Source organism: Peromyscus eremicus, chromosome 12 (assembly GCF_949786415.1).
Source record: "Peromyscus eremicus chromosome 12, PerEre_H2_v1, whole genome shotgun sequence".
In the NCBI taxonomy this organism is placed as follows: domain Eukaryota; kingdom Metazoa; phylum Chordata; class Mammalia; order Rodentia; family Cricetidae; genus Peromyscus; species Peromyscus eremicus.
Window position 1 is genome coordinate 277,788 of NC_081428.1, and position 14,351 is coordinate 292,138.

General features: G+C 44.8%; 1 protein-coding gene across 1 annotated transcript in view; it reads left to right on the plus strand.

The window, feature by feature from the left end:
- The window catches only part of C2cd2 (C2 calcium dependent domain containing 2), a 69,354-nt gene that overhangs the window by 48,180 nt on the left and 6,823 nt on the right, over nt 1–14,351 (plus strand). The window contains exons 12-13 of the mRNA XM_059277546.1: nt 3,084–3,211; nt 4,917–5,238. Of these exons, the coding sequence (XP_059133529.1) occupies nt 3,084–3,211; nt 4,917–5,238 (450 nt within the window). The remainder of the gene's footprint in view (nt 1–3,083; nt 3,212–4,916; nt 5,239–14,351) is intronic.

The following is a 14,351-nucleotide window of genomic DNA, read 5'->3' on the forward strand; positions in this document are numbered from 1 at the left end:
TTAAAATAATATTTTTATTTTTGATAATTTCATACTTATATACAAGATACATTGTATCTTAATCATATCCACCCACAGCTCCCCACTGTCCCTCTTCTCAGGTCTCCTCTAACACAAACACCTCCCACCCACATATCTTACTCTTTTTTTTAATGACCTACTGAGTCCCTGCATATATATAGGACATCCACCAGAGCATGGGTAACCTACCAGTGACTATAACTCCTAAAGAAAAATGACTTCCCCTCCCCCAGCAGCCATCAACTGCAGTAGCCCTTCAGCTAAGATGAACCACTCATCCATGATGAATGTTGACTGGCTTAATCTTGTGCAAGTAGTCACTGCTGCTGTAACTTCATGAGTGTGCTGACCGCTTCATATCCAGAGGACAGCATTTTATAGCACTCTTCCCTAGCCTCTAGCTCTTTCCTCCTCTTCTTTTAGAATGTTCCCTGAGCCTTGGGGAGTTCACTTATTCTCAGCATTTTTATTACTTATGAGTCTCTGCATTTACCACTGCCAAAAAGGGGTGGGCTTCACTGAAAAAAGTTGAGATTAACACTAATCTGTGGATATAAACAAATATTTGGCATCATGTCCATTTAACAAAACAATAGAGGGCTCCTTCCCAGCTCTGGGTTTTTGGCCAGGTTTATAGGATCAGGAGTGAATTCCTTCCCATGCAACAGACTTCAAATCCAATCAAAAGCAGTTGGTTACTTCATAGCAACCACGCCTCTATTAGTAGATATTGTGCCTGTTGGGTCAGTATCATAGAATGCAGGGTCTACTGCTGGGTAAGCCCATTGATTCTTTTTCTCCCCCAGCAGCCTGCATAGCACCTTCCAGCAGGGAGGAAGCTTTCAGGTCAGTTTTAGATTTCTCTGTGTTCTAAACAAAAGTATGTGTTGTCTTCAGCAGTAGGTCTTACCTTCTAGTTATGGTGGGCAGAGAGAGCAATGGCAATAGCCTGTGCCATTTGGGGGCTTCTAGAGCATCTTGAAGGGTTATTCTAGTTCACATCTCCAAATTCTCCCACGTTCTTCTCACAAGCTGTTTCCAAAGGCCCAAGAACCACATATCCAGGTTTCATATCCCACTTCTCCCCAATTTTATGGATTACTTATTTTGTATATTTTATATCACTGTGACCAAGAGATGGGGCAGAAGCAGTGTAGGGAGGAAAAGTCTGTTTCAGCTCACTGTTTCAAGAGTAAATTCATGGTAACCAGAGTGTGTAATAGAGCCTACTCACATGATGGCTGACCAGGAAGCAGAGAGGTGTTCTGGAACCAACGCCTGGGCTATAACCTTCAAGAGCAGCCAGGTTCCACCCCTAAAGGTATTACAGCCTCCAGAGTGGCACCCTCCTCTGGGGAGCAGGCTTTCTAAACACTGGCCTGTGGGGGGACATTTCACACTCAAGCCATATTAGTATCAATTCTCCAATTTTAGGATTGTTTTCATGTAATCATCATCTTAAAAAGACATGTTCCTATCTATAAGTCATTGTGGGGACCTGAGTTTGATCTCCAGCATCCACTTAAAAATCTGGCAGTGGCTGAGCAAGCCTATAAGCCCAGCTCTGGGGAGGTGGGGACAAAGGGTTCTATGGGGCTTGTCGGCAGCCAGTCTGAGACAGTTAGTGAGCTCCAAATTCAATGAGAGACTCTGTCTCAAAAAACAAGATGGAGATCTGTTAAGAAGAGACTCAATGTCAACCTCTGGCCCCTACACATGTGCACAGAATTGAATGAACACATACATATGCACACACACAAACACATGTATACACACACACACACACACACACACACACAAATGAAGATTATCATAAATAACAAAAAAATATTACCTTCACTCCATCATAAAAAATGTCAAGGGTTTAGGAACTATGTGCCAGGCACTAGGCAAGGCCAAGTGTGTCATTGGCTGTGGAAACCAGCCCCTGTGACCTACAGCCATCGCCACTCCTAAAGCGGTTTTGTTTTCTTGTTCCTTCATTTGCTTCTGCGATCCTGGACATCAAACCAGGGCCCTGGGCATGCTATGCAAGCGCTCAACCATTGAGCTGCACCACCATCCCTCTTTGTCATGTTTAATTTAGCCTCAGCAGATAGTGCAAACTGTGAGTACAAGTTCTGTGAGGGAGGAACTCCACTACACATCTCCACTCAGCCACCTGCCTGATGGCCTGGCATCTTTCTCCTTGTCAAGTGGAGATTTTTTAAAAATAAAGAAAACAAAAAAGAAAGAAGAACTCGTCTCACAGAGCTAAGGAGTGAGCAATGACAGAAAATGTGCAGGCTCTGTCACGTACATTTATGACCCAGAAAGGGCCAGTGAGGGCCAGCTCTTAGTCACTTTTATTAGCTGCCTCTGATTACTGTTCTGTGTCGGGGCTTTGGGAGGGAGAAAGAGTTATGTGCCTTTATGAGGTCAAATTTTTCCCGGTGTTTAAAGATTTCCCTTTCTTCTTTCTTTTACTTTCTTTTTGTCGTGTGTGTGTGTGTGTGTGTGTGTGTGTGTGTGTGTGTGTGTGTGTCACTGCATGCATGTGGAGGTTAGAGGACAACCTGCAGGAGTCTGTTCTCTCCTTCCTCCACTGGGTCCCAGGGATCAAACTCAAGTTGGAGCATCAGGCATGGTGCCTTCACTCACTGCACCATCTCATCCACCCAGTTTATTTGTTTTTGTCTGCTAGATTTTGCCACTTTGCATAACTTCTTGACAAAAAAAACCCATCAACTTATAAACAGTAAAACACATGAATCTTACACAGACACGCCAATGAGTAGCGCATAACTACAGGGAGTAGAGTTGTAGGCAATGGTGACCCTTCCTTGTTTCTGAAAGTGAAGTTTTTCAGGAATCAGGCCTTGCCTGTTCATTTACATGTGGCTCCCGGCTGCTTCTACCCTATGGGGAGATTAGTTGCAAAACCTCAACCTCTTTCTTTATCCCACTTTCTCCAAAATGTTTGCCAACCACTGCTTATAGACCATTCCTGCCCCCCGTTCTGGGAGTTCCCTTGGAGCCTTTTAACGTTGCTACTGAACTCAGTGCTATCTTCCTCCTGGCAGAACTACTGGTGCTGAACGGCTCAGATCCTGTGGCTGAAGTTGCCATTCGGCAGCTCAGTGAATCCTCAAAGCTGAAGCTGAAGTCCCCACGGAAGAAAAGCACCATCATCATTTCAGGGATCTCCAAGGTAGGCGAAGGCAGCAGCAGAAGGCGGCAGCCTGTCAGCACAGCACCCCAGTCCCCCATCCATTCAAAAGGTCACTCTACAGATTCTAGTACAGTTCCTTCCCACCAGTGAGTTAATTACCTTTGTGACCACAGTAGCCCTTTGTCCCGTTGATACAGGAAGGTAGAAGCCGTATGCTTAGTGAGTCTTGAGAGCTTGGTAAGTCATTTCTGGAATGATTACTAAGAGAGAAAGAAAAGCACATGTAAGAAACCCCCAGTGGTGTAGGCTCCACCTCGCTGCCTCCCAAGTTCACTTTTTCCACATTACTCATTTCTAAAACATTTAAATATTTTACAATAAATACCTGTATTCCTTTCCATTACTGATAGAAACACAGATTGTTTTACAGAATGTTCCAGTTCAGTTCCCCTGCTCTTCTACTCTGTGATATCTTTTGGGGAGCAGAAGGTGGGTGTGAACTGCTTCTGATTACAGAAGTAATCAGAAGGAGTGCAGAGCAGGCTAGATCTTCAGTGCAAGGGGCCATGCAAGAAACTCTGTTTTTTTCTAGACATTTCCAAACATGTAGATGGAGGGAGCACTACAACAAGTGACAGATTAGATAGTTGTAGCCATGGCTAGGGAGGCTGGGTTGGATCTTGCAGGGTCATTGAGTGGGTGGGCATGAGAGCATGCTGGAAATCACCCTGTCAGTTGCTGGCAGGTGCCAATGGTGAGTCACCGTTAATGGTGATATACACAATGTGTGGGTAGCCTGGGCCCAGGACTCCAAAAGAAAGCTCATGGGTGGCCTTGAATACCAAGGCAGGGGGTATCTCTTGGGCTGGCTTCTTCAGCCACCAGGGTGTGAGGGACAGATCTCTGGGGCCAACAAGGCCAAATAGTGGAAGCTTTTATTCAGTCTGGGTTAGATAAGTAAACAAGATGAGGATAACCCATGATCATCTGCTTTCTACTTGCTGGCTTTGCTTCAGAATCATCAGCTAATCTTCATATTTAATATCTGTAGGCCAGTTTGGTTATTAATTTTATTGGCATGCAGACTGTTGTATTGGTAGTCATCATGCCCTTCTGTAAACTGGTACATCTGTCAGCTGTCACTTAGGAAAGCTACTGTGTGACTGCCACCCAGGTTGAGAACAGCGTGGATGCTGCCCTTTCAGGCATCCCTGTTCAACCACTCCCAGCTTTCTACCTTACCTATTGGTTTAGTGCCTGTAATTTTATAAACAAATACAGTCCTTAAAAGGACACATCATTTTCTGGTTAATCTCTACTTTGAGACAGAAAAGTGCTTAGTAACAAAGGTGTAAAAGACTAAATCTGCTCGAGTTCATGCTCTTTACTGCCTTATACTTTGTCTACTTTGAAGAAAGTGTTAGTTCTCACCTTCTGGGGCTTCCTTACTGATAGGTCTGCAGTGGGAAGAATGCTAACTCTTCTCCAGCACCCTCAACCTGTGTGCTCAGGACCACCTCTGTATCTCAGCTAAGACAGATACCTACTTTATAAACATTTACCATGTAGCACAGGAGCCTTCTTGCAGCTGGCTGTCCCTGCTACTGCTTGATATTTTTAGTCTCAATACTGGAAAGTGATATTCAGGTGGTATCAAGCCCTCCCTGCCTACCATGTGTGCTCGTTACATCCCTGGGCTGACTTTTCATTTGCCCTCAGCCTCTGTTGTACATCTCCCCGACAGACCTCACTGTCTCAGGACCACAATGCTGCCCTCATGCTAGACTATGCAGCTTCTATGGACAGCACCAATCAGGGGAATGCCCCATCCACTCTGTGCCCTCCAGAGGCAGCTGCAGCCTCTGCCACCACCCCACCTGAAGATGAGCCAGCCCAGGCCCTATCTGCCCTCAAGCCTAGAGAGAATGATCTAGACTCCTGGGACCTGGAGAAAGAATCCCCAGGAGCATTGTGGAGCAGTCCAGCCTTACAGGAACCTGATGGGGATGAACTGTCCGAGAGCTCCCTGAGTGCGTCGGAGCTGGGAGCCATCAAGAAGCATAAAGGTACCTGTTCCCAAGCCCCCAACTCCTCACTTGGGCTTCCCTCTGTGCCATTGCTCCCATGCTGGCCTCGCTGCCTTCCTTTTGTCCTCTGTGAGGCTGTCCCAGCTTATCCCCTCCTTCCCATTCTGCTCAGCCACTGAGAGCTGGAGGCAGGTAGGAAAGCCTGCATGTGAGCAGCTGGGGCTTCATCTCTTCATCTAGGAGCTGCTGTGTTTTCATGCCTCCCAGCACCCTCCCTGTCTGGCTCTCTCCATCTGGAAGCAGAGCTATCCAAGGCTTCAGGTGTCACCAGGAGCTAGTGTCCAGGGTCAGAGCAAAGTGAGCAGAGATTGGCAGCTCACCTTATTTGCTCCTCTCAGTCTCTTCTCCAGCTAGAACCAAACCAGACCTTACCATCTGGAATCAGCAGGATCTACAAGGAAAGAACCCCCGCCCCCAGAATAACTACTCACTGTCTTGATACACACAGCAATGAAGTCATTTGTTGGCACAATCAGTTCTTTCCCATGAACAATGAGCCCTTATTTCAGAGCCTGGCATTTCTTGGGGGTAGACACTTGGACCCAGACCTTTGTCTCACCTTTTGAAACAGCTCCAGGACTTAGAAACTTCAGACTCACTGAGCCTCACCTCTAAGACCTGGGGACCATCCCTACAATCCACATCCTGAGGGCTGAAGGAGGCACCTGAGTCAAACCAGGAGCTGTGGTGGAACTTAGTTCCTAGCTCTGCCTTATATCTGGGGTTCCAAGGCCCACTTCCCTCCTGCAAAGTTCTCAGGGCCCCCTTGGAATGCAGTGGGCAAAAAGCTTAGCCACCCCAGGTGTTAGGAATCCTGGCCAGCTATTTCTGCTAAGGACAGGTGGGGTCTCCTGCTGGGCAATGTTTGCAGACAGCTGTGTCACAACTGGGAGGTGGGGTACTATTCGCCCCTAGGGGGTAGAGGTCACAGGTACCACACTCTTTAGGGCACATGGCACAGACACCACCACACAGCAAAACAAAAGTCCCAGGTGCTGAGGTTAAGAACCTGCCCTGAGTGCTCCACCCTTCCTCTGCCCACACCTTAGCCATTGATGGGTAGCTGCTTGCCTGTGACTTGTGCCCTTTGCCAGTACCGAGTAGGGATCAATAGGGGAGGAATTGCACATTAAAAGAAGAAAGAGAAAAAGGGTGTTCCTGAAGAAGATTTCCTATCACCCAGCCTCTGTTTCCCACAGCCTGGCCTTGGGGACCTTCAGCTGAACCCTGTATCCTCTCTTCGTGAACTGTGGCCCAGAGTATCAGGTGGACTGTCTACTGGATACCCTGTGTACACACTCTGACCTGGTCTTTGTCCTGGGAGCAAGGGAGCCTCTAGGAGGTTGCTGGGGAAGTCAGTGAGCAAGGAGGAACAGGGGACTGGGGTATATCCTGTGCTCCACTTCTTTGAGTCAATGGTCCATATACTCATGTCCCTACAGAACCCAAACCTCCCTTCACACCCACCAGGTTTCTCAGAGATGCTCAGCCTACCACCCCTGTGCATCCACCCACTGCTGCTTTCCTTTCTTCCAGCCTTTCCTGCTCCTACTAGCTCTGGCCTCCTTTGGGGTACCCTCCTTGCTGTGCACCCACCATCCTTCTCTTCCCCTCACTGGATGCCTCTTGAGAATCTGGGTGTCTGTCACATCCTCTGGGGGCTGGAAGTAGCCTCTAAGTATGAGAGCTTCCCCAGAGGCTGGGCATTAGGGGATGTGCAAGCATGTTTGACTGGTCTATGTGTTTTACTCTTGGCTTCTCTGGGAACTGAGGTTGAACCTGCCCTTGGATCCTTGAAATGCCTTGACCTAAAGTTTTCTGAAAGTATTTGGCAATGTCTTAAAAATTATTTTGTGGAGCTCAGGCATGATAGCACATGACTTTAATCCCAGCACTTAGAAGGCAGAGGCAGGAGGATCCCTGAGTTTAAGGCTAGCCTGGTATATATAGTGAATTCCAGGCCAGCCAGAACTAAATGGTAAGACCCTGTTTTGAATATATATAAAGAGAATATATATATATGGCTAGTGAGATGCTCAATGGGTAAAGTGCTTACTGTGCAAGCATGAAGAACCAAATTCAGATCCCTAGCACCCATGCAAAAGCATATCCACCTGTAATCTCAGTGCCAGTGGGAGACAGACATAGGGATCCCTGGAGCTCTCTCTAGCCAGACTAGCCAATTGGTGAGCTACAGGTTTAGTGGAGTATTCTGTCAAAAACCATGATGGAGAAAAATGGAGGAAGACACCCCACATTGACCTCTAACCCACACACAGATGTACAGGTGAATACACCTGCAATACCACGCCCCCCCCCATGCTTAGTTTTTATCCTGCAGTTTCTAGAAGCTTTGTACTTAGCTTGAGATGTTGGAAGATCCTAAGTAGGTCTAAGCTGGTTGTCAAACCATTTTTATTTCATGCCATTTTTTTTTCAAAACTGGTGCTACAGGGAATGGCTTGGTGGGACTTAGTTGTTTTATTTTTGCTTTGTTTTTGTTTTTGTTTTTAATTTATGTGTATGAGTATTTTGCCTGAATGTATATCTGGGCACCACTTGCATGCCTGGTGACTGCAGAGGCCAAAAGAGGGTGCCCCATTCCCTGGAATTGGAATAATAGGTGGTTGTGGGCTATCATGTGGGTGCTGGGAAGGAACCTGGGTCCTCCAGAAGGACAGCCAGTACTCTTAACCTCTTAGCCACCTCTGCAGCCCCCAGGTTTGGTTTTAAACTAAGGTTTGCATATGACTTGCAAACCACCTGCTTCTTCTGGTCTAATGAGGAGAGTATTGGTGGCCTTGGAGGGAGCCCATGTAACTGTAATTCTCTTGGACTCTTGCTGCCTGGGAATTTATAGATTATGATACTTCAGCCAAAACAGAACATTGACTCCCCAAATGCAATTTATTTTAGGTTCAAAAAGCATTGGCAGGACTAGGGATGTAGCTCAGTGGTAGAGTGCTTTGTGTAGCATGCGTGAGGTCCTGGGTTTGTTCCCAGCACTAGAAAAAAAGTACTGCTGCCTGTGATAATAAGCACACTGTAACTGTGGTAAATTTTACCCTATCTGTGTTCATCACAAAATCCCGTAGAGAGATTTGAGAAAAACTGGAAAGAAACATGCCAAATATCTTAGATGGCAACCTTGCATGTGTACATGTATGTGCTCAAAAATGCATATGCATGTACATGCGTGTACAAGTGTGAGCATGAGTGTCCATGTTCACATGTGTATGTATGTACATGTGTGATGTATGTACATGTGAGCATGTATATAAGTGTGAGCATGTATGTATGAGTCTGTGCTTATGTATACAAGTGTAAGCATGTGTGTGCATGAGTCTACATTCATGTGTGCATGTAAATGCACATGTGTGCAGGTGTGTAAGCATGTGTGTGCACTGTGATACAATGATTCCAAATTCTGACTTTCATTCTGACTCTGCTCTCGCGTGCTTTTCTTTTTGCCTCTCAACATCTCTGCATTTCGTGCTCGTTCCCTTTAACTTAAGAGGATCACTATGCCAACCAGAATTAATTACCTACACAGTAAGTTATATTTCGTCTTTCATTTTAAAAAAAATTCTGTGTAATTGACTGTGTGGAGAGTGCCCAGCAAAATGAAGGTGGCCCACTGCCTTTCTCCTTGCTTACTGGCCTGACCTTCCCTGTGGCTGGTATTCTGTATTCCTGGTTTCTAGGTGATAGGACACTTCCTCTTGTCCTCTGAGGGTACAAAGCCACTTGCTGTGATGGCTTCAGCCTGACTGGGATGAGGGAGCCAGGCAGGGGTCCCTTTACTGGTTTCCTGTCTCTTTTTTTTTTTTTTTTTTTTTTTTTTTGGTTTTTCGAGACAGGGTTTCTCTGTGTAGCTTTGCGCCTTTTCCTGGAACTCACTTGGTAGCCCAGGCTGGCCTCGAACTCACAGAGATCCGCCTGGCTCTGCCTCCCAAGTGCTGGGATTAAAGGCGTGCGCCACCACCGCCCGGCGGTTTCCTGTCTCTTGAGCTGTCTCTTCATGCACAGTCTGTCTGAGGCTGCTTTTGGACATCAGATCACACGTTTCCAGGTTGCTAGGGCCATTGTCTTCCTACATGCAGATTTTAATACAGATTCTCCCATTGCCTATTTATATCTGCCCCTCCACAGAAATAAACAGGATAAATTTAGAAATGTGACAGCACAGCTAGAATTTAGAATAATTTTCAAATTCCTCTCTGTGTTTATTCATGCTTCAGTCTTCTTGGGGGGTGTTTTTAGAAGGAGATTAAGACCAGGCAGAGAATTTTCCCCAGGACCGGCTCCCTATTTAGAAATTATGTGATTTGCCTCAGATTTCACATAACCTCACATGAAAGCTTGAAAACATAGTGTGTCAAGCCACTGGTGTCTCCTTGAACACTGAATGTTTTTAACTTATCACAGCCTTATGCCAATCACACCCTCAGGAAGGCCAGTGTGATACTTTAGCATGTGGGCACTCATGTAATGATGAGTCAAGAGAGTTTCCTTGACTTGGTACATGGAGCCTTCCTGCTCCTGTATATTCATATGACTTACTGTGAACTGTGGTCATCTGCTGTGCCAGAGAACTGAAAAGCTTATCCCTGTGAGTAACCTCTCTCTGTCCATCTCTCGGCTTTAAGCAGATTCTACCCACTGTCTTCTGAGCCTGCTTTTCTCACCACACTGTGTCTCATCCTGATAGATATATACGTACATCTGTGCCCATGGTTCTTCCAAAATCATTTGCCCCTAATGGTAGTTGTGGTGAGGCTTAAACACACAGTAAATGTGTTAGTTCGTGACTGGGAGAACAGTTCTGTTGTTCTGTGGTAGAGGGTTTACCTGGTATCCATGAGATGTGAGCTTGATATCCAGCACCACAAAAGAGAGACAAAGGCAGAGATCTTTCTCTCTCTGTGTTACACAGAGAGGGAGGGAGGGAGGGAAGGAGGGAAGGGGAGAGAGAGAGAGAGAGAGAGAGAGAGAGAGAGAGAGAGAGAGAGAGAGAGAGAGAGAGAGAATGAGAGAGAGAATGAGAGAGAGAATGAGAGAGAGAATGAGAGAGGGAGAGAGATCATTTATTTGAGTTACTCCTCACAAGTACAAGTGCACTTTCCTCATTGGAATGTCCCATCCTCCCCACATCCTGGTATTCTTCTCTGGAGATAGAATTCTTCTGGAATCCTGCCAAAGACCATGCCAGTGTCTTGATCTGTTCACCCTGTCTGTATTCTCCTCCCTGAGACTGTGAGGCACACTTTGCTTCAGGCACCTGGCAGCCACTTCTCAAGGGTAGGTCCCATTCACATTCAAGGCCAGACCCTTTCCCTAGCAGCCCAGAAAAGCTGGACCTGGGAACACTGGTTTCAGGAGCAATTACCCTGGGCCCACATATATGTCATTGTGTGATCTGAGTAGTCACTTCTCCAACTCTTATGTCCTTATTTTTCAGTGAGGGTTCCCCCAGACTCAGGGCAGTGTAAGCCTGCTGAAACAGGTCTCAGTACCATATCAAAGGAATTCCCTTCAGTCTGGAAGCCCATGTCATCCCCACAGAAGCCATAATTTCCAAGAATGCCAGCTCCCAGAACTGCTCCAGCATAGTGAATAGAAGACCTCAGAGTATCGGGACTTTAGGAAACTTTTTTATCTGAGGGTCTTCAGAAATAAGTTTATACCAGGTGGTGGTGTCGTACACCTTTAATCCCAGCACACTCATATATATATATATAGTTACATCTTTTTTATATAGATCCATATCTTCTATACACATTTCTTCTCTACTGTTACATTCCTTCACATACTACTGCATCATTCACTCACTCTTTACTCACTCTCTCACCTCACTCTCACACTCCTGCTGCTTCCTTTATCTCTCACACTTCATCTCTAATACTTTAGTTCCAATTCTGTAGTTCTAAATCTTTGGTTCCAGTTCTCTTTAGTTCCAATTCTCTCACACACTTCTTCTTTTATCTCTCACTCTTTTCTCTGCTCATTCAGCTACATCCCTCATTCAGCACACACACACACACACACTCACTCACTCACTCACTCTTACCCTCTGGACACCTCTCTACACAGCAGCTCTCTACATGGCTCTACACAGCCCCCTTTCACATACAAACTCCACACAATTATGACTTTCATTTTCAGAGTCACAAAGCGTTGCTTGAGTAAATAGTCAGGGACAGAGCCAAACTGATACATGTAAAGAATCACACAGTTTCTCACAGGCTAGGAAGGTCACATTGACCAGCCAGTGAGTAATGCTTGGCCATGCACATAGCTCTTTCCCAGAAAGAAAGTGACATTGAAATTCAGGACTTAACAATAACAGTTGGCCAGACCTTGAGTGGTTGGGGTACATGCAGAAAGAGAGTTACTGCAGTGGGTTATGTTTACCGAAGCTGCTTAATGTCTGACCTTGATTTAGCAATAACACGTGGGGATTTGTCTTTGTGTATACTCTGCAGGGGCAGCTAGTCTGTTTTGAATTTGTTCTGAAGTCTAAAATTAGCTGTCTTTGTGACTGAGAATACTGTTACTTTCCTGTGTCAGTTATGAAAAATATTATAATATTATTTCTATTTAGCAGAATTATACAGCTTAAGCAGAAATCATCTTTCTGACCATCCACAACTATATTTGTTCCCAAAGATGGAATATTTTCATAAGATAAACACACAAGCCGTGGGAAAACACCCATAGCAGGTTCTTAGGGAAGAAATGTAGAAGCACATGAAAGGAATTACAGACAGGAGCAGCCGGTCATTTACAGCTAGTGACTCCACGGCTTTGCCAAGAGGGGCTCCCCATGGGTGGACCTGTTAAATATATAGTTGTCACCTGCTGTATACTCCCACAGCCCTCAGCATGCCTATCATGGTTCGATTTCCTGCCTTAACCTGGGCTGATCTATGCTTGTCCCTTGTGACCGAGGCACCTATGTTGTCTTTATTTCTTTTCCTGTTGCTGTGATAAAATACTCTGATAGAAGCAAGGGAGAAAGGATTTATTCTGGCTACAGGTCAAGGCTACAGTCCATCCTAGCGGGGAAGTCAGAGACAGCAGGAGCTTGTAGCAGCTGTCACATCACATCTGCAGTCAGGCAGCAGGGAGGGATCAATGCTGGTGCTCAGTTCCATAGAGTCTATACAGTTCCATACAGTTCTACAGTCTGGATGTCAGCCAGGAAGTGTTGTCACCCAGAATGGGCAGGTCTTCCCACCTCAGTTAATGCAATCAAGGTAATCCCCCACAGGCCTGCCTAAGGCCTCTTTCCCAGATGATTCTAGATCCTGTCAAGTTGACACTAACCATCACATGTGCCCTGCGGACAAGTCACTCTGCTTTGTGTTGTGCACATCCTGTGGTCACATGTGCCAGAGATAGTAAGATATGGTACCGAATAAGACAACTAATAAAAGGGAGCCAAGATTGTAGGTGGATTTTTTTTTAACTCTTTGGGGGCTGCCACCTAGCTCCCAAATAAATACATGGAGACTTATTCTTACTTATGAATGCTCAGCCTTAGCTTAGCTTGTTTCTAGACAGCTTTTCTAACTTAAATTATCCTGTTTCTCTTCTATGTTTTGCCTCTGGGCTTTTTACCTTTCTTTGTTCTATATGTCTTTCTTTCCTTCTTACTCGACGGCTGGCTGTGTGGCTGGGTAGCTGGACCCTGGTATCCTCCTCTCCTCCTCCTTTTCTTGCTCCTCCCTCTTCTCTAGATTTCTTCTCCTATTTATTCTCTCTGCCTGCCAGCCCTGCCTATTCTTTCTCCTGCCTAGCTATTGGCTGTTCAGCTCTTTATTAGACCAATCAGGTGTTTTAGGCAGGCAAAGTAATATAGCTTTACAGAGTTAAAGAAATGCAACATAAAAGAATGCAACACATCTTTGCATCACTAAACAAATATTCCACAGCATAAACATATGTAACAAATCTTAAACTACTATTCTACAACATTTCCCCCTTTGTGTCTAAATAAAAATGAAAAGTTTTAACGTTAACATAGTAAAACTATATACAACAAAAACAGTTATCAAGTAAGGATTACATTTACAATATTCATTCTCTTTATATTTAGCAAATTCATAGAAAATACTCCATTATCTATTTTATCTTACTGATTCCAAAGTTTTATACCTAATTTACTTTCTATCATAATTAAGGAAGACTATAACTCTTAACTAGTTAGGCTTTAACTCCAGCAAAGATCCAGAAGGATGTACAACAGAGACATCTGGCTGCTTAGAGAGTCACCAAAGTTTCTCTGCAATGTTGGGACATCCATCTTCAGCCTATAGGCCTAGAGTATGTCGCAGACTCTCCTGTGAAGCAGGAATCTTGAAGGACTGTCCTGACTTGTCTTGGCAAAGTTCAACAGTCTTTTTTCCTGTATCCTGCTGGTCCAGCCTGTATAGCATACTGTCAGCAGTCAAGGCAAGAGCAGTGTGTTGCCCAAATGCCTAATCTTGCCACACTGAAAGCAAATTCCATATGGAGTTTCTTTGATGCCCATCATCCTTTAATGAAGTAAATTGGTGCTGCCAAGAGCAGACGTGTCTCATTGTCATGAAAAAAACCTTAGGTTATTAAACATCTTAAATGCTATATTCTGTAGGTCTTTGAAATATTTGAAAATCATCTGTCTAAAATATACCCATTTAACCTTGGAAACATACCTAATGTTACTACAACTTTGAGTATTATAGATTAGCTACTAACCTCATTTCTTAATTTTACATTGCATTTTTAAATGAGCTGCATAAGCACAATACCCCAAACAAGACTAGAAACATATATATAGTATAACAAAAATATCTTTAAATTTGTATCAGTATACTAAAGTCCATGCCAATGCAAAATATCTGAGATTAATAGTTGTCTTTTTATCCTATATTCCTGTATTCTCCTAAATAATAACAAACATCCACAACCCACCAAATAACCAACAACCACCCACCTCATCTCTTGGGAATGTGGACAGAGTCTTTTCTAGACTGCTTCCTGTTGTCTGTGGGTGAAGGCATCTTTAGGAGTCCCTGAGAAAATTGAGATAATGGCCAAGTCCTGGA